The sequence below is a fragment of the Tenrec ecaudatus genome, chromosome 8 (assembly GCF_050624435.1).
Source record: "Tenrec ecaudatus isolate mTenEca1 chromosome 8, mTenEca1.hap1, whole genome shotgun sequence".
Classification (NCBI taxonomy): Eukaryota; Metazoa; Chordata; class Mammalia; order Afrosoricida; family Tenrecidae; genus Tenrec; species Tenrec ecaudatus.
Genome location: NC_134537.1, coordinates 22,024,134 through 22,049,124, shown reverse-complemented (window position 1 = coordinate 22,049,124; position 24,991 = coordinate 22,024,134). Strand labels below are relative to the sequence as shown.

Sequence of the window (24,991 nt, the reverse complement as noted above, 5' to 3'; positions counted from 1 at the left end):
ATTAGTTATGATGTAACAAGTAATATGTTATTGATTCTGACACACGCAATACTTCTTGTAACCTTTATTAGAAACTACAAAACACACACACACAACAAATAAAACCTCATTGCCATTGTCAATTCCAACATATAGCAACTCTTTAGGCACCTATTCTAGATGTATTATCAAAATTAGTGCTGAAAACCAAAACCCGCTGCCACTGAATTGATTCCAGCTATCCTGTAGGAGAAAGTAGAATTGTTTCACCGGGTTTCCAAGGCGACCAATTGTTCTGGAAGCAGACAGTCTCGTCTTTCTCTTGCCGAGTGGCATGGCTGGAGGGTTTAAAGTTTACACCACCTGTGTGTTGTTTGCTGCTGAATGCTCAACACACAGTGCCACCAGGTTTCTCCAGTCATGCTCCACTACAGATGGGACCTCAGATTCACTCACAAAGCTTGTCTGAAGGAACAGTCCTGATTCCCCTTCATGCGACTCAGATTTTGAAGCACTTCATTTGCAATGGGGCCTTGGTGTGTGCCTCTTGGTTTATTAAAAGTAATCTTTTCTTTGGGATGAAGTAATAATGACCGGATAGGTTTATCTGGGGGAAGAGTTTTGGAAAACCTTGCCAAATACGAGTTCTCTTTCAGAGAGGACCCTAGAATCTTTAAACTCACTCTCCAGTTGCATGTATTTCTTAAATTGACTTCAGAATTTATTTGCCCTCCACAAAGCCAATCAAACGACTCTTCCAAAAACCACCACCGGGTCCCAAGATGCTCTGGTTCCTCCTCTTGGATCAGAATGGAGCCCAAACAGCATATGGAGGCGACGAGGTAGCACTCTGGGTGAATATGTGAAGCAGCTAACATGAGAATCCTTTGGCAGCACGCCAAGAATCTCACCCTGAAGGAGGCTGCACCCCACTCAACCCCGAGATACGGCAGGATAATGGCCTTCATGTTTCACTTGGCCGGTTCATAATGGGCCACTGGAAAGGAAGCAGCCCCGTCAGGCTTGTGTCTGCATTATCTGATTTTCCCCACATTGCTCCGCCACCCCCGCATTGTGTCAGAAGTGTATCCCTTGGTGGGGCAGTGAGGCTCAACCCATGTGGAGAGGGTTCTGGAAGGATTACCTGGAGGAGCAGTGAGGCTCAACTAATATGGAGCGGGGGCCCAGGCCGAGCAACCGAACCAAATCCCGTGGAGAAGCCACGTCAGATTTTGGTGTAACAACTCTATTGGCAAAAGACATAACGAGTTTTTCCGAAGCCCCCTTTCAATCTCAGTGCTAGAATGAGGTGGATACCACTCGTTGAGTTTTGCTTATTGAAAACAGACTTAATTGTGTGTATGCATGTAGCCTGGAAACATAGAGGATGCCTCTCATGGAAATGATCATAAGGTGCTGTGGGATCAATCTGTTCCATTAACCTCCCCCAGCCCCCATTCTTAAGACTTTGAGTTTAACCTGAATTCCTTACCCATGGGCACTAGCAATAATTTTTTAAATGTAGCATTGGCATCTGATAAGAAGGAAGATGTGTGAGCGTATGTACATGCAAAAGCACCGGCTATGGCATCATTACAATACTTGTTATGGTTGTGTCGGTGTTCTGAATAGTTCATGAATATCACGATTTCTTCATCAATGTAGGTGCAGTAATCACATGGAGTGTTAGAACTGGCATTAGAAGACCACAAGGATCGGTTAAAATATTGACAATTTAATAAATCGATCCAGTTACAGAAGTTGCTCCCCACTCCCCACTCTCCCTGCCACAAACATTTAAACTCTTCATATTAGAACACCACTTAGAAAATGTACAACTTTTCTAGAAGACCTCAAATGTATTTTTTATTTTTACATTTTCAAGACTCTCTCTTAAAATAAAAAAGGTCTTAATTTTTTTTATTGTGATGTAGGTGAAAGGACAGACCAAATTGGCTTTCAGTCCCAGAATTCATATGCAATTTGATTCGTGATACCGAATGCAATTCTTGCAATGTAATCGCTCTCTTCCCACCTTCATCCTGTGTTTATCCTTCCAGCCCTCTGAGCTTGATCTCTGGGCAAATGCTGCCCTTTGGAGCGTGCAGAGTTTATTGTTGGAAGGAGTGTGTGCCTCCCTGCAGTTACTGCTCACCTTACAGAACTGTCTGTTGTTTGGTTGGAACTTGTGCCAAGGGGTGAGTTCAGTTCCACCCTTGGAGGGTCTCAAAGGGCCAAAGTCTCCAGGGTTCCCAAGCTTCAATAGGCCAGTAAGCCTGTTCTTTTTTATTATCAAATGTACTTTTCAAATGAACACTGAATAGTAAAGAGTAATAATAAAAAATAGGTATTATTTATTAATTACTATGCCTGAAATCATTGTGTTTGATATACATTATCTCAGTTACTTCTTTCACCATCCCTATATAGAGATTAGTGCTGTTCATACACCTTCTTTACTGCTGAGGAAAAGAAGCCTGGAGAGTTCAAGGTCATCCGACTGGAGTGAGTAGTGAACTGAGAGTGGAACCTACAGAAATCTAATTGTAGGAACTTGACGCAATCATCCCTATCTCCTGAAATCACAAGCTTCTTTAATATTACCCAGAGACGAAATACAACAGGAGGAGCTAGATGGCTTTTCATATGGATGGATCTGGGGTAGTAATTTCTAAAATCATAAGTTAGAAAGTTATTCACTAAATCAAACAAAATCTGTGTTACAAAAAATCATGTTACCTTTGCTGCTTGCTAACTAGTAAAGATGGACCAGAGATTTCCTCTTAGGGCTTGTTCTAATCAACTTTTATAATGTAAAAATCTCCCATAGTTAAAAATATCTAAATACTCTATTACAACTCATTAAAAATCACATTTTAAAAGAAAAATGTTTCATTATTAAAAATGGAAAATGTATGAATGTGCTTGATACAATTGATGTAATTGATTGTTATAAGAGCTGTTAGAGCCTCCAATAAAATGATTTTTAAAAATTACTAAAAAACAGAAAATACAGAATTACTGGAGATGAATCACAGATAACCTCATTACTCAGAAAATGGTTATTTTATTCATATATTCTTTTTGTCTTTTTTCTATATCAGGATGTAAATGAATATTAAAATGAGATATGACAAAATAATAATTTATAAATTATCAAGGATTCATGAGTGAGGGGGGAGCGGGGAGAGAGGGGAAAAAATGAGGAGCTGATACCAAGGGCTTAAGTAGAAAGCAAATGTTTTGAGAATGATGATGGCAACAAATGTACAAATATGCTTGACATACAAAGGAGGTATATGTGGATTGTGATAAGAGTTGTATGAGCTCCCAATAAAATGATTGAAAAATAATAATAAAAAATCTATCATAATATTATTTCACTTACAATCCTTATTAATATATCATAAGCATAAGGTTATTAATGCTTGCTCCCTCTACAAAAATGTTTAAAGGTTCCAGAGCACCACTTGGGTTTTTCAAGTTCCCTTACTAGACTATTCTTTACCCATTTCTACTTAGAGCTCTGATAATTACACTATGTTGTGCATAGCTCTGACTATTTTTCTGGAAGGAATTCCCAAAGCTAGAGCTACTGAATAGTACAGCAATGAAGGCACCGATCCAGCCTCCACAGCCCAAGGCCCGAGGAGCTATGCAACTTTGGGAAAAGTGCACAGCTTCCAATTGGCTCAATGTGTTTTTCTATAAGTTAGTTATACTATGAACTTACCTTATAATATTTCAGAAATATTCCCTTTTAACATTTGGAAAATGCTTAGAGAAGTGCCTGGCAGGTAGTAAGTGCTACGTAGGTGTTTGTGAGGTGAGGGGGAAAACAAAAACAACAACTTAGAGTAAGGGATATGCACCTTGGAAAGGATTTTAATTTATATTTTTAAATTAACCTTTCAAAATTATCCTTACAATTTATACTCTTTACAGTAGCCAATCAATGGAGTACCATCCTTTCCCCAATGAGTGTAGGGGAAAGTCAAGCTATGTTAGAACAAATCTTCCTCTATTACTCTCCCTGTAGCATTATTTTGAGAAAGTTCCTTGACCATGCCATATTTCAGTTTCCCCTTCTTTAAAATAGAGATCACAATCCACACGGTGGGGATGAAAGGAGATGATAGAAAGTTCTTAGCAGACCCTGCAACTGCAGCAGCAGAAGGCCTTCCATCCCCTTCTCAGTACACATGTACTTGGCTCAAGCCCTATAGATGTCCCACTGCCTCACTGCCAGGCGTGACTTCCCTGACCTAACTTGCTGGGTCTCAGAACTTCCCGGGGGCTCAAGATGCCCCCGTCCCTTTCTCTGCTTTCCCTTCCCTCCTGGGGGTTCTTTCCCTGCCTCAACAAAATCTTTCTCAACTTAAAAAAAGAAAAGAAAGTTCGTAGCATAATACTTAGCACTGAGTCAACCAAGCAGTTGTCTTTGAGTTTATTCTGACTCGTGACACCCCTGTGTGTGTGTGTCGGAGCAGCAGGGTGCTCCATGGGGATTTTCATGGCTATTTTGTCAGTAGATCATTGAACCCTTCTTGGAGGCACTTGTGGTGGTCTGGAGCTGTCCCAGCCTTGCTTAGCAGCCAAGTGCAGTAACCATGTATACTACCCAGGGACTCCTAGCACAGGGCCAGATATCAACACAGGCTAACCACATTTGTAGTCCCTTCATTTTAAATATGGTCCAGAACGAGATCCCGAAGGAATGTTCCATGTTTGGAAGCATTAAGTGAATAGGTCAGCATGGCTCAAGAAGTCAAGTAAGAGAAAGCAGCTCTTTGATTCCAGGTGATAATTTCTTGGGCTTCTGGTTGTCCAATTCCATATCTAGCATATATGTATACATGTATATGTGTGTATGCCTTCTTGTGCCTAGTGCTTTGGGTATGAACCAATGGCTTGGACATTATAAAGGAAAACGTGCTCATTAAATCTGCCACTGTGAGTGAGGTCGACAGAGAACTTCATTTTGAAGAAGAACCCAGAAAATATGATTCTATAAAGGAAAACAATGGTTGCATCATTGAAAAGAAAAATCAGTTGTCCAAATACCACGGGAGTTATGTAGTCATTCCTTGCAAGAAATGAACAATGCATGTGATTCTAAAGAAAAACTGAATTGAGGTACTTGAGTAGAAAGACAGAACTGGGTGGTGGTGTGCCCTTTGGGTGCCACTGGGCAGCCTTCATTGTGAGCTAAGAGGCAGGACTGGATTCCTTAATTAGAGATGGTCTCACAGGGTAGAGGAAGTCACCAGGGGAAAGCTGCCATACAAGTGACTTGAAAGATTAAAAGACTGAGCATTATTTTTCTGAGGACTGGAGGAGAGAAATTTTTGATATTTTGCCAGGTCCAGGCAAGTCTCTCTTAGAGGGGCAGGTATATGGTTGTTTATTTCCTATGAGAATCAATCTATAAGAAGTGGGGCTTCAAACTGAAGCATGAAAGATTTATGTTGTAATGGTTAAAAAAATATATTAATAGTGTGAATTGTAAAACATTGCAAGTAATTCCCAAAGCTCTCTCTTCAGAGGTATTTAAAACAGGACCGTTTTGTGTTGTATTTGCGGTGTGGGTTACAGATCATTTCCGTGGGTCTGGATTAAAAATGGGAGAATAGGCTAGGTGGACTCTAAAGGTTCCTTTCTGTGATTTGATGATGAAAGGACTTGATCTTATAGAGATTGCCCTGGATTCTTTTCTATTGCAGCTACCCAAGGAGCAGCAGTTGCCTTGACAACAAGGGACATTCTTAGGTTCCTCATATGCTAATAGGAAAATGGCCAATTTTCCTGTTCATAAAAGAAAACTGTTGGTTAATGTCTCTCTCTCTCTCTCTCTCTCTCTCTCTCTTTCTCTCTCTCCTTTGTTTCTCTTACCATAACTTGCTATTCATCAGTGAACTGCAGTGAGAGGAAGAGTCAAAAGGAACTATGGAAGGAAGATGATACAATAGTTTGTATCTTCAGAATTTCTCACCGAAAGTCAGAAAACTCAATCACAAAGGAGTTGGAAGTAAAATAATGATGTGGGAATTAAAAAAAAAATCAGCATTCAAGGGTAGAGAAGAAAACAAAGGACAGCCTAAATGTTTATTTTATGTTAGGATACAAGTTGACACACTAAACAGATTCATCAGTAAGTTTTCATACAATCATTTCCATATATTTAATTACATTTAAACCGATATCATCTGCTTTACTGAAACTGGGTAGAGGATGTGTGGATTTGGCTTTATCTAGCGTTCATATTACTAATACCATAGAACATAGCAGAAGGACAGAAATCACCTGCACACATAATTCACTCATGTAAATAGGCAACAATTAGTTCTCCTGGGGCCTAAGCCATGGAAGAAGTCCTGTTTTCTCCTTTCTACTTGAAATGTTGCCAAATGCAGGGTCTGAATCAGATTGACAGCTGATATAAAGTGCTTTGAGTAAACTCACCCATATATTATGTGGAGAGTTCGCAGGATAAAAGCAAGCCACTGCCCTGCAGGGTCTCTTAAAGCCTTAACTGCGGAAGAAAAAAAAAAAGCCAAGTTTTCAAGCCCAAAGGGAGGGATGCTTTTTCCAGATAGCATCATGGAAGAGTCAAGCGGCAACCCCACACCAGCCCTGTGTTTGTACTGTGCTCACATGGACGGTGCGTGCAGCATCATGACAAACACGCATTCCCTCAGATAGTGACTGTACAGTTTCCTGTATAGTCGTTCCGTGGTGTGTATGCGTTTCGTTTGCTGCTTCTGTCACTCTGTCCTCTTGCATTGATTTCTTCCCCGTGGAGTTCTTATCTTTTTAAGGGGTTTTATTCTAAATATATATTTAGAATGTGAAGACATGAATGAAGACATGGACCACCCCCCACCCCCAAACCATGGAGCAAAGAAGTCTCTACCTATATTTTCTGTGAGGTTTAGTGGGAAGCTGTGATGCCCCTGTTTGTACATGCTCCTGTCTGGGGGGGGGGGGGTCTTATGCCTGTGTGCATCTGAAGAAACAGGTCTCATCCCCATAGCCCCAGTACCAGAGATGGCTTGAGACACATGTATTCTACGAATTGTATTCATATAAAGCCCATTGACGTAAAGCCCATTTGCACCTTGACAACATGATCATAAGGAGGCTTTGAAAACTTTGCTGTCTGGAATACAATATTGTTTGTAGCATTGAGTGTGAACTTTTTCATGCCCAGCCCATTTGTCCCTAACATTTACACAGAGTAGACCATCTTCTTGGATGGCCCCACGTCTAGCCAGTGGCAAAGTCTTACCTTCTACTTCTTGCTTCTTTCCCTGTTTTAAATCCTAATGATGGATGGATCTCTTGTCCTTCCAGAATCTCCCAGTTTAAAGTGATTAAATGGCTTCCTACTACCTACCTGAAATTGTTTCTATTGTCTGGTACCTTTCAACCATCCCAACCTCCCCTCATGCCATTCTCTAATGAATCTCAACCTATAAAATTCACTGTATGGAACTACCCATCATTCCTCATCTTCCCCCTCCAAGATTTTCCACACAATTGCCTTTTCATTGTTGTTCTCTGTATCTGGAATTCACATGCACTTCACCTTTTTTACCAGGAAGCTTGGGCCCCCCTTCTTTGTAGTGTCAGGTAAGAACTTTTTCACTTGGGATGGCTTCTTGCCCTTACTTCACTTCCTCCCGGAAAGACTCACCATCCTGTGTGGACTTTGAAAGACAGTGTCCCGGTCAGTTTTGTTTACTGATAATATCTACTTAGGACATATCTACTAACTATGTGTCTACTATTGGCATTTCACTTACCATGGAGAGCACGGTGCTCAGTGACTATTGCTGAAATGAATGGATGGATGAATAAGTGTCCACTGTGTGTCTTGTGCGGGTGTTGTTGGGCAGTTGGAACCCGTTCTGACCTTAAGTGACAGAGGGAAAATGACTCGGGATTTGCCTGGCTTTGCTCTTTAGGGAAGCACACGGCTCTCTCCCACAGAGCCGCTGGGTAGTTTTACACGGCCACACTTTGGTTAGCAGCTGAGCACTTCCAGGTGGTAAGTAAGACAATGCTGAATAATCAAGACACACAGTGACTCCCGTGGCTTACAATGTAATCATTTAAAGAACTAAAAAAGTATAATACGCCAAAATAATAAAAATATGTCAAAAAAGAGATTCGCTCTAGAGGGAAGAGCTGTCTGGCTTGAAGAGGGAGAAGACTTGAGGCAGTGGAAGCTCACTCACTCAGGCGATCATGTGCAGTGTGAGCTGGCGGATAGTGAGCGATGGATGGGGCTGGGAGGAAGGAGAGGTCAGTTTAGAGAACTTTCTATGCCCTGTTAGGCCACGGAAAGCCATGGTTTCATGGGGAATGGTGATTTGCTCAGATCTGAGGTATAGAAAATTTTTTAACCTGAGATGAGATAGTATTAAGGAGATAGAACAAAGAGGTCTGACGAGCAGTCAGGAGGCAGTTTCTGTAGTTAGTTCCTCCATTTGATAATTACTCCTTGAGAGAAAAGATAAACAGTTTGCTCTGTGTGCAACTTAAGAGCATGTTGCAGTGTCTTAGCAATGAAATTGTTTTTGCAAATGAACAACCTTACTTATTCAATTATCAGACATCAAAGGAGAACTTAGTCTCATCCTTTAAAAGATTGTGTCTCTTGTGACTCATCTAGTCATTGGATCAAGTGAGAAGACGTTTCAGAAAGGTGTTAGCAACACACCTTCCCCAATCCTGTCTCCTAATCAGTACATGGCACAAAAAAACACAACTATGTATAATATAAGAATAAGGGTTCCTAGGGGGTAGGAGAGGGGAGGAAGAGGATAACGGGGAGCTGCTATCAAAGAGTTCAAGATGAAAGACATGTTTTATAAGTGAGGGTGGCAGTAATTGGACAATTATGCTTGATCTAATTGAATTATGGATTGTTACAATATCTGTAAGAGCTCTCAGTAAAATGATTAAAAAAGAGAACTTATGAAATCCCATCATTTAACTAAATAAAAATGAGACACAATAAATTTAATACTTTAATGAAAATGTTCTAATTTTTATATTAGTAGTTGTTGTCACTGTTGTCCTTGATTTATACTATGAATCACATTTTGAATATGTGAGTGAATACAACATTACAAATCTAAAAGATGATTTATTTCCAAGTTGTTGGGTGGTATGTAATCATGGTGTTGATACTTAAAAGACACTTATCTAATGTTTTCAGTTATTGTTGATTCACAATTTCTATGGCTAATTTAGTTACTAGTAAAATAACAAAACATTTTAAAAATTCTTTATATCTAAATTGTCAAAGATTTAATTTTACTTAGATCCACAATCAGTGTTCATGGACGCACCATCAAGAAATCAAACAACTTTTCAAAACATTTCCTTTCTGCTTGAGCCCTTGGTATCAGCTCCTCACTTTTTTCCCTCCTTCCCCCATGTCCCCTTGATAATTTATAAATTATTCTTTTTTTCCCATGTCTCCTTTAACCCACTTTTCTCCTTTAACCCACTTTCTGCTCTTTTAACCCACTTTTCTGCTCCTTTAACCCACTTTTCTGCTGACTCCTTTAACCCACGTTTCTGCTGTCCATCCTCCTGGGAGGGGGGCCATGTGTCGATTATTGTGATCGGTTTCCCCTCACTCTACCTCCTCTCCCTCCCTTACCCTCTAGTATCACTGCTCCCTTTATTGGCCCTGAGGGATTTATCTGTTTTGGATTCCTTATGTTGTGAGCTCTTGTCTGTACCAGTATACAGGTTCTGGTCTAGCCAGATTTGTAAGATAGAATTAGAGTCATGATAGTGGGGGAGGGGAGAGCATTAAAGGACTAGAGGAAGGTTGTGTGTTTCATTGGTGCTATACTGCATCCTGACCGGCTCATCTCCTCCTTGTGGCCCTTCTTACTGGAGATGTCCAATTGACTACTGATGGGCTTTGGGTCTCCACTCTGACCACCCCGTCATTCCCATTGATATGATTTATAAGTTTGTTTTGTTTTGAGTTTTTGATGCCTGATTCCTGATCCCATTGACACCTCATGATCACACAGGCTGGTGTGCTTCTTCCATGTGGGCTTTGTTGATTCTCAGCTAGATGACCACTTATCTTGAAGCCTTTAAGATCCCAGATGCTATGTGCCAGGAACATGAGTTTTCTTATGCTTATGCACTCATTTTTCTTCAGCGATTGTGTCAGGGAAGGTGAATATCACAGAGTGCTCAGTTCATAGAACAAAGTGTTCGTGCATTGAGGCAGTACTTGAGTGGAGGTCCAGTGTCCATCTGCTGCTGTAATACTTTATAAATAAATATTTGTACATAGATCTATGATGACAACAAGTGTACAGATGTGTTTGACACCCTGGGTATATGTATGGATTGTGATAAGAGCTGAAAGAGCCCCCAATAAAATAAAAATTTTAAAAAATCAAATAGCATATTTCATTGGTCAAATCTGCTGCACAAAATCTCTTTATAGTGTTAAAAAGCAGAGTTGTCATTTTGAGGACTAAAGGTGTACCTGACACAAACCCATAGTGTTTTCAATTGCTTCCTATCCATGCAAAAGCTGGACGACGAATAAAGAAAGCAGAAGAATCGATGTATTTGAATTATGAGGTTGATAAATAATCTTGAAAGTACCACGGAGAGCCAGAAGAAACGAAATCTCTCTTGGAAGAAGTACAACCAGCATGGTCCTTGGAAGTGAGCATAGCAATACTTTGTCTCACTTATCTTGGATGTGTTGTCAGTAGGCACCTGGAAAGGACAGATGGATTGACACAGTGGCGGCGACAGCGGTGGAGCTGCCGTGAAGACGGTACAGGCAGGGCATGGGCTCTGTTGTGCATTGGAGGTTTTGTCCTGTTGTACACCTGAAGGTTTTTTCCTGTTGTACAGCAAGTTATTAAATTTATGTTTTATTCTTAACTTATTGATTTATATGCTGATTTAACCTATTAAAACTCTAAATTTGAAAAAAAATTCATCGTTAAATATTCTCATAGATGCTTTTCCACAACATCACCTAACAATATTTAGAGGAATAAGAGGGACTAGGATTCTGCATCTGCATGCCTTTTATGTACAGCGAAGTCTGTGTGAAAGTAAAGAATCTGTCATTTTAGAGTGTAATCAATCGGTTAATAGATTTTTGGGTTGTATTTGCTCCATAATTACTTCTGGAGGGTTCCTTCTTGAGTGTGTTTCTAATACTGTGCCCAGAGATTGGCTCAGATGCTAGGAATAATGGTCTTCATTAAATAGTAGGTCTCCATGATAGTTTTGTCTGGCTTCCAGAGGGACAGAAAGAGGAAAGGTAGCTGTTTTGCTTTGCATATATAGTCACGTAGCACCATCTACTGGATTCATGTACATGAATCAATCAGCAAAATGTATTTCCACTGGCAAAACTATGAAACTATGACTATCAAAGCTCCTTATAATATTGGTTGAGCTGGCTCTTTATACTTTGAGGACTGTTTTACTGCTAAAAGCGAGTACTTTGATTTAAGGGCCCTTCGTTTAGCTTTTGTCTTGGGACATAGAAAATGGTTGTTATTCAAATGATCCAGCTACAGCAAGTGATCACACACACACACACACACACACACACACACACACACACACAGAGCTCGGCCTGGAGATGAGAGGTACTGCTCTGGGTGTAGGGCTGGCATGTGCGAACATCATCAAGCTGGAAATAGTTTTTTATTTTGTTTTTGAGAATCAGATAAAACTTTAAAAAACATTGAGTATGACTGCAAATAGTGAATGAGGAAAAGATGGCGAGAGAGAATGTTTGGAAAAGACTTGGTGGTGAGATCGTGAAAGGATTTGTAGACCTTTATTTAATTCTAAATGCAAGGCTTTAGGTTTAATTCTGAATACAAGGAGCCCTGGAAGTGCAGTGGTTGTGCTGCTCACTAGTTCAAAGACACTGGCTGCTCCACAGGGGAAAGATGAGGCTTTCTATCCCCATAAAGAGCTACAGTGTGGAAAAGCTACAGGGGCAGTTCTAGCCTGTAGGCTCACCATGAGTTAAAATTGATTCAGTTGGCAGCAAATTTGGGTTTTTTGTGTGTGTGTGTGTTTTTTTTGCACTGGAGTTTACCTAAGACTTTTAATCAGGGAGAAACCTGAATTATGGTTTCACTGTTTAAGACAATACTTAAAATAATATAACTACTTAGGGAGAGCACACACCTTGGTGTTTAGCCAAGAGATTTTTTTTTAATGTCCCAAAAGGGACTTGAACAGAGAGTGTGGATGAACAACTTCAAAATTATTTAAAGATTATCTTGGAGATGAACAAATAAACAAAAAAGAATTATGGTTGGTGGGAACCAGGTTTTCCATTATCAATAAGGAGAGTTACAAACAAATAAGTAGGAAAGACAAGAATGGACTTGACTTTGCATAACTGAATTAGAGTCAAAGTCATTAGGATGAACTTAAGCTACTTTATACAGAAATAGGGAATCCCCTATTTTGAAATAGGGGGGAGTGGGGAGGGAGGATAGGTTTGAATTTAAGGGGCAATAAATATACTAGTGGGCTTCAAAAAGTTCATGGAACTTTTCCACGAAATTCATATGCATATATGAAGGAGCCTCAAAAAGTTCCTTGGAAAATCATCTATTTTCCATGCATTTTGAATCCCCTGCCCCCGTGGGCAGAGAAGTCTCCAAAGTTACATCTCATTGTCTAGCTCTTGATTTATAAATATCATTCTTTCTTAAAAGGACCTAGTATACTATAGCAGAATCTTGACCAAAAGGGGGGTGGAGATACAAAATAGAATTTCAAGTACCTATGAATATAGACTTTCTGGAGCCAAGGTAGCTGACTGCACCTGAGAAACTGTTGCCCTGAGATTATCTTTAAAATCAAAGGGAAAGGTATTTCCTGAAGTCTTCTTAAAACCAAACAATCATTTAGTGTAACCTGTAAAAAATATCTGCTTGCGAATCAGGCTCGTCTAAGCTCTACAAACATAGGATCTCAGTGCCAACAGCAATCAGAAGGATTAGATAGGACTTTCTTGGCCAATTCGCTTTCAGTGAATTTATGTTGATGAGGAAGTCACAACTCAGAAAAGGAGGATGAGAGAAAAGAAAGAAAGGGAAAAAAATAACAAAAGAAAAGGAAGAGACTGGTCACACAGCCTGAAGAATGAAATTAACGTTCCTCACTGCTTCCTATAGAAGTGGATGGGTCAGCGCATGCTTCCTGAGTATAAACTCAACAGCGACATTAAAAAAATAAGAACAATGTCAGCTCCTTGGGTCAAATGGCTGATTTTAGGGCTGAATGGGGCAAATGAAAGATGAGAGTGAACGATCTTGTAGAAACAAAAAACAAGCGGATGCTCAAGAAAATAAGAAACGGAGCATGACAAGGAGCTAGCTGAAGGAGCCATTCGTTGGCAAAGCTGGAGGAAGCTGTGTAACCAACTAAATAACATGATCGGAACTATATCCCAAGGTACACTGTAGACACGAGTCCATAATGATATGAAAAACAATCGATACAATCCAAATTTCGAGAAGAGACGACTTTCTTTACAGAATTACAAACAATACAGTGAAAAACTTGTGAGGGCCTGGACTAACTCAGTGGGTCTGCCTTGTTTTTCCAGCTCTTGCCTGTTTTCGGCTTTCACAGAATGCAATTCTCACCATTTTTTTTTACATTATTGGTGGGAAATATTTGAGGCTTCCTGCTCTGACAGCTTTCCACTTTAAACAGGCTCCAATGTAAACTCAGTAGCTGGTGAAGAGAATGGTGTGATTCTCTCTTGTTTCCTATACTCTTCTAGTGACCGACCTCCACCCCACCCTCACCCATCCGGTGGTCAGTGACTCCGCAGCCCCTGCTGTGCTTGAGGGGCTAGCACATCATTTAAAAGGGAACGTGTGGGTCACGGTTGTTTCTGCTCCCCATCCTTGTTCAATCTCTCCGCTATCCTTGGTTAACGTTGCCCTTTTGATTTCAAATGGTTGATTATTCTAAGATGTGCTTACCTCCCAACTGTGGATGTCTCCTTATAGATCTGCCTGTTGTTTGGCTGAATATTGAACCATGACGGTGAATTCATTTAATTTTACTTTTAGGAAAATGTCCTGCAGAAACACTTATACAGGTATGAAGGCTGTATCTTATTTTATTGAATGTAAGATATCCCTGATAAAAAGTCATCTTAATTTGAAATATGGAAATCAGCACATCCTAGAGCTGATGAAATGCAACATTATAAAGCCGTTAATTGTATTGTTTATACAAATGTTATGATTCATAATAATGGATCCTAAGCTGTCATGAAAGAAGACTCCAGGAGCCTCAAAATCATCTTTTTGATTGTGTCAGCATGATTTCTAATTTTCTGTTCTTTCTAGGAGCCCTGGTGGCATAGTGGTTACACATTGCACTGCTAACCTCAAGGTCAGCAGTTCAAAACCACCAGCTGCTTTGAAGGGAGGTGAGGCTTTCCATTCCTGTAAAGAAGTACAGTCCCCCAAGCTCACAGGGGCAGTTCTGCCCTGTCCTGTAAAGTTGTTTCTGAGTTGTTACCGACTTGATAGCAGTGCACTTGTTTGTTTTTTGGTTTATTCTTAACGTTTGAGCACATACTGTTCCTTTACAATATGGATGTATTCTGACATATCACCAACCAGATGTTTAGAGTCCCATATGAAATTATGAATCCGCACGTCCGTCGAATGGATGCCTATTCATGGTGGCCCTCAAAGAAAGTAGAACTTATCCCTAAGAACTAAATAATGCTCTGAGTGGGAGAGAGAGAGAGAGAGAGAGAGAGAGAGAGAGAGAGAGAGAGAGAGAGAGAGAGAGAGAAACTGAAATGGACTTGGAATCTTTAGTGATAAACACGTTCATTTCAAACGCATGACAACAGCAACTCAAAAGACCCAGCAGCGTTGATCGGCCGGTTTCAGAGGTTGTGATCTTTAAGGAAGCAGACTGCCATCCTTTTCGGCCACTGGATGGTTTGTGGGTTGCAGCCAAGTGCTTGAACCTCCACAGCAGGAGGACCCCTTGGGATGAGATAGAAGTACCGGCAAGTTCTTCATTACTCCGAGCACTGTTTACTGAGTAATGGGGTGCTGCCGCAATGTCAAGTTGTCTATGAAACCTGGAGCGCCATCTGTAACGGGGTTGAGTTTGGGTCCCCTTCAGCTCCTTGGCACCTGTCAGGACTCCTCACCTCTTGTACCTCCTTGTCTCAGTGGCTGTGGTGTTTCTTATAACTCCGAAGTGAATGGACTTGGGACATACCCTGCATTGATTTGGTGGCATTAACAAAGACAAGCCCATTTCCAGGTGCATTTAGGTCCGTATAGTTCTGCACCGCCCCAAGGGCACCGAGTTTCATCCTCACAGAGCTACAGAGGAGGGCTGGGAGTGCAGCTTGGCCCCAAGTGAAGCTCCTTGTCTGGTTCCCCCAACACGCCTCAGAAAGCCTAAACGTACAAACAGCCCTGATTGGAGACCTAGTGGCGCCGAGGGTGAGGCAGAGGCTCCCAGGGGGAAGACGAGGCTGCTGTCTGCTTCAGTAAAAAGGTAGTCTCGCGGAACCCCTAGCCTAGACGGTCCCTTGGAGTAGAAGCCGGCAGCTGGTGCGGGCTTGGCGACGCTCCAGGGACAGCCTCCCGCCGGAAGCTCTCTCGGCCTCCCTAAGCGCTTCCGGTTTGGTAACTAAGGGCGCGGGACGGTTGCTAGGGCCCCGTTGGCAACGGGAGCAGCTTCGCGGCGGGTGCCTAGGACTCCTGCGTTGCTCGCCAGGCTGGGAGCGAATACTTCCTCGGCCGGACCTGCGGTCCCGATCCACGGACCATCATGAGTAGCGAATTCTTGGCGGAGCTAAAGTGGGAGGATGGGTTCGCCATCCCGGTGGCGAACGAAGAGAACAAGCTGCTGGAAGAACAGGTGCGCAGGATCGAGACTAGAGAGATGCGGGCGGCCGGGCGGCCGGGAGGGTGGGCTTGGTAAACCGTTTTCATTCAAAACCCGCTCTTTGTTTTGGGGGGTTCCGGCTAAGTACTTTTTGGAAACATTGAACCAACAATGATTTTCTGGGCTGTAAAACCTCACCGTTCTCTGGGCTCTCCAACCACACCCAGGCTGGCCAGAAATGGCGCGTTTCCTCGCTCACTTTTTCCTTCCTTAGAATTAGACGCTCCTTGCCCTGGGGCCGCTGGGTGCTTGTCTATGGAGGGTTAGGAACCGTGAAAGAAGTTCGGCTGACATGTGCGTGAGTTTCTTCCTATGGCGTTGGAAGCCATAGATAACCTGGGGGTGTTTTCCAAAGGTAAGAAAGTAAAATGAGCAAATTCCCTCTTTGGAAGGTGAGGATCACGTTGTCGAATCCGAGTATAAAATAGCTGACATTGTGAGGAAGTCCTCCTTGAAATAGATGCACTAGTGGGTGGGGGTAGGGGGATGCAACCGTTCAGCAAACTTTAAAAAACTTGAGAGAGTACCAGGAAGGTGAGGGGAAGGTGGAGGGAGAAAGGTGGAACCGATCACAATGGCCTATCTATAACCCCCTACCAGGGGGATGGACAACAGGTAAGGGGGTAAAGGGAGACATCGGACAGTGTGAGACATGGAAAAATAATAGTAATTTATAAATTATTAAAGGTTCATGAGGGAGGGAAGGAGGGGGGGAAGGGAAAAATGAGGAGCTGATACCAAAGACTCAAGTAGTAAGAAAATGTTTTGCAATTTGGAGGATAAGACAATGGGACCTACAGTTCCTGGGGGACATGGGAGAGGGAGAGGTGGGGGGAAAGGTAGTGGTGTTCAACCCAGGGATATGGGAACAACCTGTAATCCAAATCAGTGGTGAGGAGGAAGTAGGAGGCATGGTAGGGCATGATCAAAGGTAATGTAACCAAGAGGAGGGTGTAGGAGGCATGGCAGGGCGTGACCAAGGGTAATGTAACCAAGAAGAATTACTGAAACCCAAATGAAGACTGAGCATGATAGTGGGACAAGAGGAAAGTCAAAGGAAATAGAGGAAAGAGCTAGGAGGCAAAGGGCATTTATAGAGGTCTAAATAAAGGCATGTACATATATATGCAAATACATTTATATATAAGGATGGGGAACTAGATCTATGTTCATATATTTATAGAGTTAGTATTAAGATAGCAGAAGGTCATTGGACTGCCACTCAAGTACTCCCTCAATGCAAGAATACTTTCTTCTATTAAATTGGCATTCTATGATATTCACCTTCCCTACACAACTACTAAAGACAAAGTAGGTGAATAAGCAAATGTGGTGGAGAAAGCTGATGGTATCAAAAGATATAGTGTCTGGGGTCTTAAAGGCTTGAAGGTAAACAAGAGGCCATCTAGCTGAGAAGCAACAAAGCCCGCATGGAAGAAGCACACCAGCCTGTGTGATCATGAGGTACTGAAGGGATCCGTTATCTGGCATCAAAGAACAAAAAACCATATAATTGTGTGCTCACCTCCCTGATATGATCGTTGAAGACAAATGGGTGCATAAGCAAATGTGGCGAAGAAAGCTGATAGTGCCCGGCTATCAAAAGATATAGTGTCTGGAGTCTTAAAGGCTTGAAGGTAAACAAGTGCCCATATAGCTCAGAAGCAACAAAATCCACATGGAAGAAGCACACCAGCCTGTGAGATCATGAGGTGTCGAAGGGATCAGGTATCAGGCATCATCAGAACAAAAAAATCATATCATAGTGAATGGGAATGGAAGTGCGGAGTGGACACCCAGAGTCCATTTGTAGGCCACTGGACATCCCCTTACAGAATGGTCTTGGGGAAGAGGTGAGCCAGTCAGGGTGCAATGTAACAATGATGAAACATACAAATTTCCTCTAGTTCCTAAATGCTTCCCCATCCCCCACTATCAAGATCCCAATTCTACCTTCAAATCTGGCTAGACAAGAGGCTGTACACCAGTACAGATAGGAACTGGAAACACAGGGAATCCAAGGCGGTTGATCCCTTCAGGACCAGTGGTGTGAGTAGCGATACTGGGAGGGTTGAGGGAGGGTGGGTAGGAAAGGGGGAACCAATTACAGGGATCCTCCCTGGGGGATGGAACACAGAAAAGTGAGTGAAGGGAGATGTCGGACCGGGCAAGATATGACAAAATAATAATTTATAAATTATCAAGGATTCATGAGGGAGTAGGAGCGGGGAGGGGAGGGAAAAAACGAGGAGCTAGTGCCAGGGGCTTAGGTGGAGAGCAAATGTTTTGAGAATGATGAGGGTAATGAATGTACACATGTGTTTGACACAATGGATGGATGTGTGGATTGTGATAAGAGTTGTAGGAGCCCCAATAAAATGATTTAAAAACAAAACAAACAAACAAAACCTTATAGTAGTCCAAAACTCCATTCCACGACTCTGACTGAAAGCCAAGGCAATGGCCAGCACACCAAAGGGAGCAGACTTGCAGGTTGCCAAGGGGCGAGGGCAAAGGTGGGCGATGCAGGGAAGGCTAGAAGCTTGACAGGGGCTGACTTGGGTGAAAGGGAGGCTAGAAATTCCAAACAGGGAGAGGAGAACTCAGGATAGGACTGGAATGGAATATGGGGGAAGAGAGTGTTGATGAGGGGCCCCAAGTGGTGAATGCAGAGTTAATGGCCTGATATGTAACCATCCCCGCCCCTGCCCCCAATTTACAACAAACAATTGGTTTTTAAAAAGTTCCATCACGTGATAAAGGGATAGATGCTGACACTACTTTTTAGAAAATAAAGTTTTCTTTCTCTGGAAAAAATGTGAAAATCCTTTGTCTTTTGAAAAGAATGCAAACATTTCATAAAAGCTCTGACTTAGTATGTCTAAGTTAGAAGGGCACCATTAAGGAGGAACAAGAGAGGTAGCAGGGAGACTAACGCAGGTAGCACAGTGGGTTGCCCGAAATGGTGATATTCAGATAATTTACCAACAAGCTCACAGCCCTAATGATCGTTTTCAATATAAAATTACAATATATTGAAATGTGGTTTATTATTTCATATATTATGAAGTATGGTGCAGGCAACGGATATTGAAAGTACCATGGACTGGCAAAAGAATAAACAATCTATCTTGGAAGAAGTACAACCAGATATTAATAAAAATGTCTCCAACTTTATCATCAAACTTCCCATTGCAGTTTTCATTTTAGCAACTGTCAGTCACATTTTAAAATTTCCAATTATTTGCATGCTACTTTTGGCAGCCAAATTGTTTGTTTTAGGGGTACAATGTAAATTCTAGTCTCGGTGTGTGTATTTAGGTTCTGCCTTTGTAGTCCTGTCTTGTCTGTCTCCTCTAGGACAGTTTTTGCTTTGTCTATCACAGTATTCTTCCCATAATGTACATTTCAATTAGTATCAGGTGACTGTCACATGCCCTTTTATCTTTCAGAAGGAGGTTATAAACGATTGTTCTGTAACTCTATGGGAGAGGGATTTGTCACTCTTCTAAGAGTTTTGCATTTGCTTACATTCAAGCAGCAGATACTGTTGCTCTGGGGACATTATGTAGTGTTAACTATCTGAATGCAATGCTAGCAACCGGAGAGCTGTATGCACACACAAGGCAACAGCCAAGTCTATAGAAGTTGTTACAAATACATTCAAAGGCATACATTTTCCATTGGTCTTCCACTGAGTTTGTGGAAGCAATGCCAGATCTTTCTTCCATGAATAGCTGGTGGCTTTAAACTACTCACCTTTTAGTCATTAGCTGAGAATGTAACCACTACAACACTAGAGCACCTCATAAAGTTTTTAAAAGACTCACTAAAGAAAACGGAAAGAGTGACATAAAGGGCATACTGTGTTAGTCTCTGGGTGGACTAGAGAGACAAGTTCATAGAGACTCATATGTGTATAAGAAAGAGCTTTGTATCAAAGAGTAAGTGCGTATTGAGAAAACATCCCAGCCCAGGCCAGATCAAGTTCATAAGTCTGATATTAGCCCATATGTCCGATACCAATGTATAAAGTTCTCTTCAGACTCCCGCAACACATGCACTGATGCAAAATCCAGCAAGATCACAGGCCAGTGAGTGGAAAGTCTTGTGGATCCAGTGGTGGCCTAAGCATCTCAGCGCTGGCAGGGATCTCCACGTGGTTCCTCCAGCTCCAAGACTAATGTAGCTCCATGTGTCTTGTTAACAGGAATATCTCACAGGGAGTGAGCGTGTATCTGGCCTCCAGTAAGCTATTTATCTCCATTTGCACCCCACAAATGAGGTTATCAAGCTGCAGCTGATTGACAGGCTAGACTCCACCGCTTTGTTAGTTGACACCAGATTATGTAACTACCACAGACACACATAGATATGTAATAGGCATATCTATATTTAATACAAGTAAATTGAATACAGGATCCAAACCCAAACCTATTGCTGCAGAGTCAATTTTGACTCATCATGAAAGCCTCATTTTTTCTCTCCCCACTGGCTGGCGTGTTTGAAGTCTGATTGATCCTGCACTTAGGAGCCCAGTGCTTACAAATGAGTACATTAGGACTGATTTTCCTTATTTTTAACATGCAACCTCCAGCATTTCCATGCATGTTTCATTTGGTGGCATTGCATACCTCCTGGGGTGTACCCTCAACGTTGGGAACCAAAGCTGAAGGCCAGGAGGAGGCAGGATTGGGCCGTGTTTCTTTGTCTTGTACGTGGGGTCACAGTTAACTTAAGCCAACGCTACAGTACCTAACAAAGGCATTCTACTGTCAAGTGTCATGGAGTCAGTTCTGACTCACAATGACCCCATGTACTGCAGGAAAAAAGTGCTCTGTCACGTGCCCCCCTCACATATTGGTGTGCTTGAGCCCGTTGGGGCGACCACTGTGTCAGTCCATCCCCTTGGGTGTCTTCCTCTCTTTTCCATTGCCTTTCTACTTACCACACTGGATGTCCTCCTCCAGGGACATGTCCTAATTTGTAATTTTCTAAAAGTTTCTTTTTTTAAACTCTACTTGGGTTAAATCCAAAGGCACACAAAATGCTTTAAGAAATAAGTTCTACCATGTGGGAAAATGAAATAGTGCAACTGCTGTAAACATCCGTAGCTAAGCCTCGAAAAATTAAACACAGAAGTGCCAAATTGTAAGATAATGTAGAGACAGCTCCTCCCTTACAAATAAAACAGTTCAAGAGAGTATGATCTGCAGGAGAAAGCTTACATACCAAAGGAACAGCCAAAGCACACGGGGTCCCTGCAAGTAGACACTCCCGGGCCCAGAGCTTTAGTAGGGGCGGACTAAAATAGTTTCCCTGCAAGCAGCCTGCAACACATGAGGGACAGTTCACAATTTGAAGGTTTACAAAGAAGTATTAGCACATCAGCCGAGTTATTCATAGACAGGAGGGGAGGATGAGGCTGGGAACATGATGTAACTGATAAGTTTGCAGACTGCTGCCTTCTGCAGCTTTAGTCCGGGAACAGGTGGCAAGTAACCTGGAGAGACAGGCCTGCCATTGCTTCATCAGTGTCCATGGCTGAGCCATGAGCCTTCTCCCCGGGGCCATGAACCGTGGAAGGTGGTGGTCCTGTCCTGTTTGCCTAAGGAGTGCACAGCCTTTTCCCCACACAAGATAACATAGTAATTTCACACCTACGTGCAGGTCCAGAAGCATTAAAATCAGGGACTCAAGCCTTTTAACAACAGGGTTCGCGGCAGTTATTTACAAAAGCCACAGGTGGAAATGACCAAAGTAGTCATCAACATTCTGTCAAGTACAGCCCCCCAAATCTGCTCCCATCAAGTCGATTCTTACTTCAAGTGTCCCCGCACTGGGTTTACAGTGCTACATATCTTTTTAAGAGAAGACAGCCTCATTGTCTTCCCAAGGAGCTGCTGAAGGGTTTCAACCACTGACCTTGTGGTAAGCAGAACAATGCGGCCAGACGAATGGCTAGGCAAAATGAGGATATCAGCCATGTAGAGCAATGATGTTCTGATGCATGACACCATGGATGGTCCTTGAAAACATGGTCCTAAGGGAAATAAGCCAGACACAAAAGGACACACATTATGGCCTTACTTATATGAAATATCTAGACAAGGCAAAGGCATAGCAGTAAAAGCTTTGGAATGGTTGTCAGAAGCTAGAAGGAGGGGGCTAGGGAGTTATCTTTTACGAGGTATTGAGTTTTCATTTGTGGTGATAAAAACCTTGGAAATAAATATGGTGATAGGTGCATAGCCTGATGAATGTAATTAATGTCACTGAATTTTGCCCTTAAAAGAGTTCAGATGGTGAAATTACATCTATATTCACCCAAAAAGAAGGCAGGCAAGAAGACAAGTTGTAAGAGCAGGAGAGTTAGTTCTGTCTTATCAGGCATAGCTTTAGATTTATGGATTTAGTCTTATTTTCCATTAGTGGCTCAGGGAGGAGAGATTCTCCTCTATTCAAATTTTCTTTCATTCTCTGTGTTTTTATTACATCTTATTGCTGGCCTCTTGTTTGCCTTCCTTTTAGATCTTATGGCTTAATTATAGAGTAGAATCTCATTTCCTCCCTCTGTTAGGTAAGTAAGCATTGGCTACTAACCTCAAGGTCGGTGATTCAAACTACTCCTCAGGAGAAAGATAGGAATATCTGCTTGTAAATATTTACAACTGTATATAGGTTACTATAGTCAGAAGACTCAATGGCAACACACACACACACACACACACACACACACACACACACATGAACCAGGGGATTACCTCCCCAATCCCCCTCTAACCAGAAAAAGCTCCATTGGGGGGAGCTTTCATAGTACGCATTTCCCCCCAGGTGAGCATCAAGCAACTCACTCTGAGTTAGGGCAACGAGTGGTGTCACCTGGGAAGGTTCTCTCTGGTCAATGTAAATTTTTTCATAAAAGCAGCTTCACTAGAACCTCATTTTTGTGAAAGCCGATTTATGAGAACAGCAGAAGCTGTGAAATTTTGTTTCCTGCTTTGGAAAAATGCCCCAGAAACTATTGTCATGTTGAACACAACTTACAAGGAACAGTGCTTTGAGAAAAACTCAAGTGCACGAGTGGAGTGGTTTTCTCATTTCAAAAAAGGTGAAATGCCAATTGATGACAAACCTTGTTCTGGATGCCCATCAAATTCCAGAATGGACGAAAATGTTGACTTCTAATGCATTTGGAGTTTGTTCAGCCAGGTCAGACTGTTAATCAAATTTTCTATTTAGAGGTTCTGAAAAAATAGCGTAACAGTTTGCAACAAAAAAGGTCCAATTTGTGGCAGATGGGGGACTGGTTTTGCCACCACAACAATGCACCTGCTCATACAGCCATCTCAGTGCAGTCGTTTTTGGGGAAAAAACCAGCATGCCTCTCTTGCCCCACGCACCTTTCTCACCTGACCTGCTCAGAGCGACTTCTGTTTGTTTCCACGGGCAAAGAGGGACATGAAAGGACAGCAATTTGACTACGTACATGAGGTTAAAAAAAAACAAGAGAGGCACTGCACTGTCAGCCATCCAAACAAATGAGTTTGAAAAATGTTTCCAAGAATGGAATTGCAGATTTGACAAATGTATTTAGTGTAAGGGATAGTACTTTGAAGTTGATAAGTTGTTTTGTAAAAAAAAAAATACATAGCTTTTGGGGGGGCAGAGATTCAGGTTTTATTTGGGGGATATCCCTAGTGTGTGTTTAAAGAATACAGTACACTACATTATAAATACATTTTTCAATCATACGTCTATCTACATAAGATAGGCAGGAAAAACAATCCTGGGAAGAAAACAACAGGACCAATGGTTTGGGGGTGGGAGGGGGCAGAAGTGGGAGAGGAGGAGGCAGGGGTGGGGGGAGGGAGTGCTGAGCCAACAAAATCAGAGACAGAGGAACATCAATGATCCAAAATCAACAGTGAGGAGGGTGTAGAGTGCCTGATGATGTTTGATCCATTGTAATGTAGCTGGGAGGAATTACTGATTGAGCCAGATAAGGGAGAACATGATGGTGGGGCAGGATGAAAGCAAAAGGAAATAGAGGAAATGAGGAGGTACAAGCTGTATAGCAAGGCATAAATATAGACACGTATATATGTAAACATATTAATATATAAAGAGAGGGGTATACTTTGTTATGTTAACGCACTAAGGTAGCAGACTTTTGGCCTCTACTTAAGTCTGCCCTCGCCACAAGAACACTTTGTTCTAATACTGTGGCACTACTCACCTTCCTGACAAGGATCACTGAAGACAAGTGGGTACATAAGCAAATGTGGTGAAGAAAGCTGATGGTGCGCAGTTATTAAAAAATATAGTATCTGGAGTCTTAAAAAACTGGAAATTAAACAAGCAGCCATCTAGCTGTGAAACACCAAAGTCCATATGGAAGAAGCACACCAGCCTGTGTGTTCATGTGGTGTTGATGTGATCAGGTATCAGAAGTTAAAAAAACAAACAATCATATAATGAAGGTGAGGGGTCAGAGTGGAGACCCAAAGCCCATCTGTTGATAATTGGACATAACCTCATAGGGTGCAGTATAGCACCGATGAAATACACAACATTCCTTTATTTTTTAATGCTTCCTCTCCCCACTATCATGGCCCCAGTTCAACCCCACAAATCCTGCTAGACCAGCATATATATATCGGTACAGCATTCAACACATAGATAAACCCCTGAAAAACAGTAAACGGAGTAATGATTCCATGAGGGTATGGGAAGGGAGGGGACAGTGGGGGTGTGGGGTTGGGGTGGGGGCTTCCAGCAATGATGGATGCATAATCCCCTTCAAGGGGGACAAATAACAACTGTTTTATATATGTATATGTATATATATATAGAACTTATTAAGGGTTCCTGAGGGTGGTAGGGTGGGGGAAGGAAGGAATAAAGAACTGATATCAAAGGGCCCAAGTAGAAAGAAAATTTTTTGAAAATGTACAAGTTCGCTTGATATATTTACTTTATGGAATGTTATAACATCTGTAAGAGCCCCCAATAAAATGACCAATTT

At 41.9% G+C, this 24,991-nt stretch overlaps 1 protein-coding gene across 1 annotated transcript in view; it reads left to right on the top strand.

The window, feature by feature from the left end:
* The first annotated feature begins 15,814 nt into the window (after positions 1 to 15,814).
* The window catches only part of CCDC39 (coiled-coil domain 39 molecular ruler complex subunit), a 43,945-nt gene continuing 34,768 nt past the window's right edge, over positions 15,815 to 24,991 (top strand). The window contains exon 1 of the mRNA XM_075555607.1: positions 15,815 to 15,936. Coding sequence (XP_075411722.1) covers positions 15,847 to 15,936 — 90 coding nt within the window. The 5' untranslated portion in view covers positions 15,815 to 15,846. The remainder of the gene's footprint in view (positions 15,937 to 24,991) is intronic.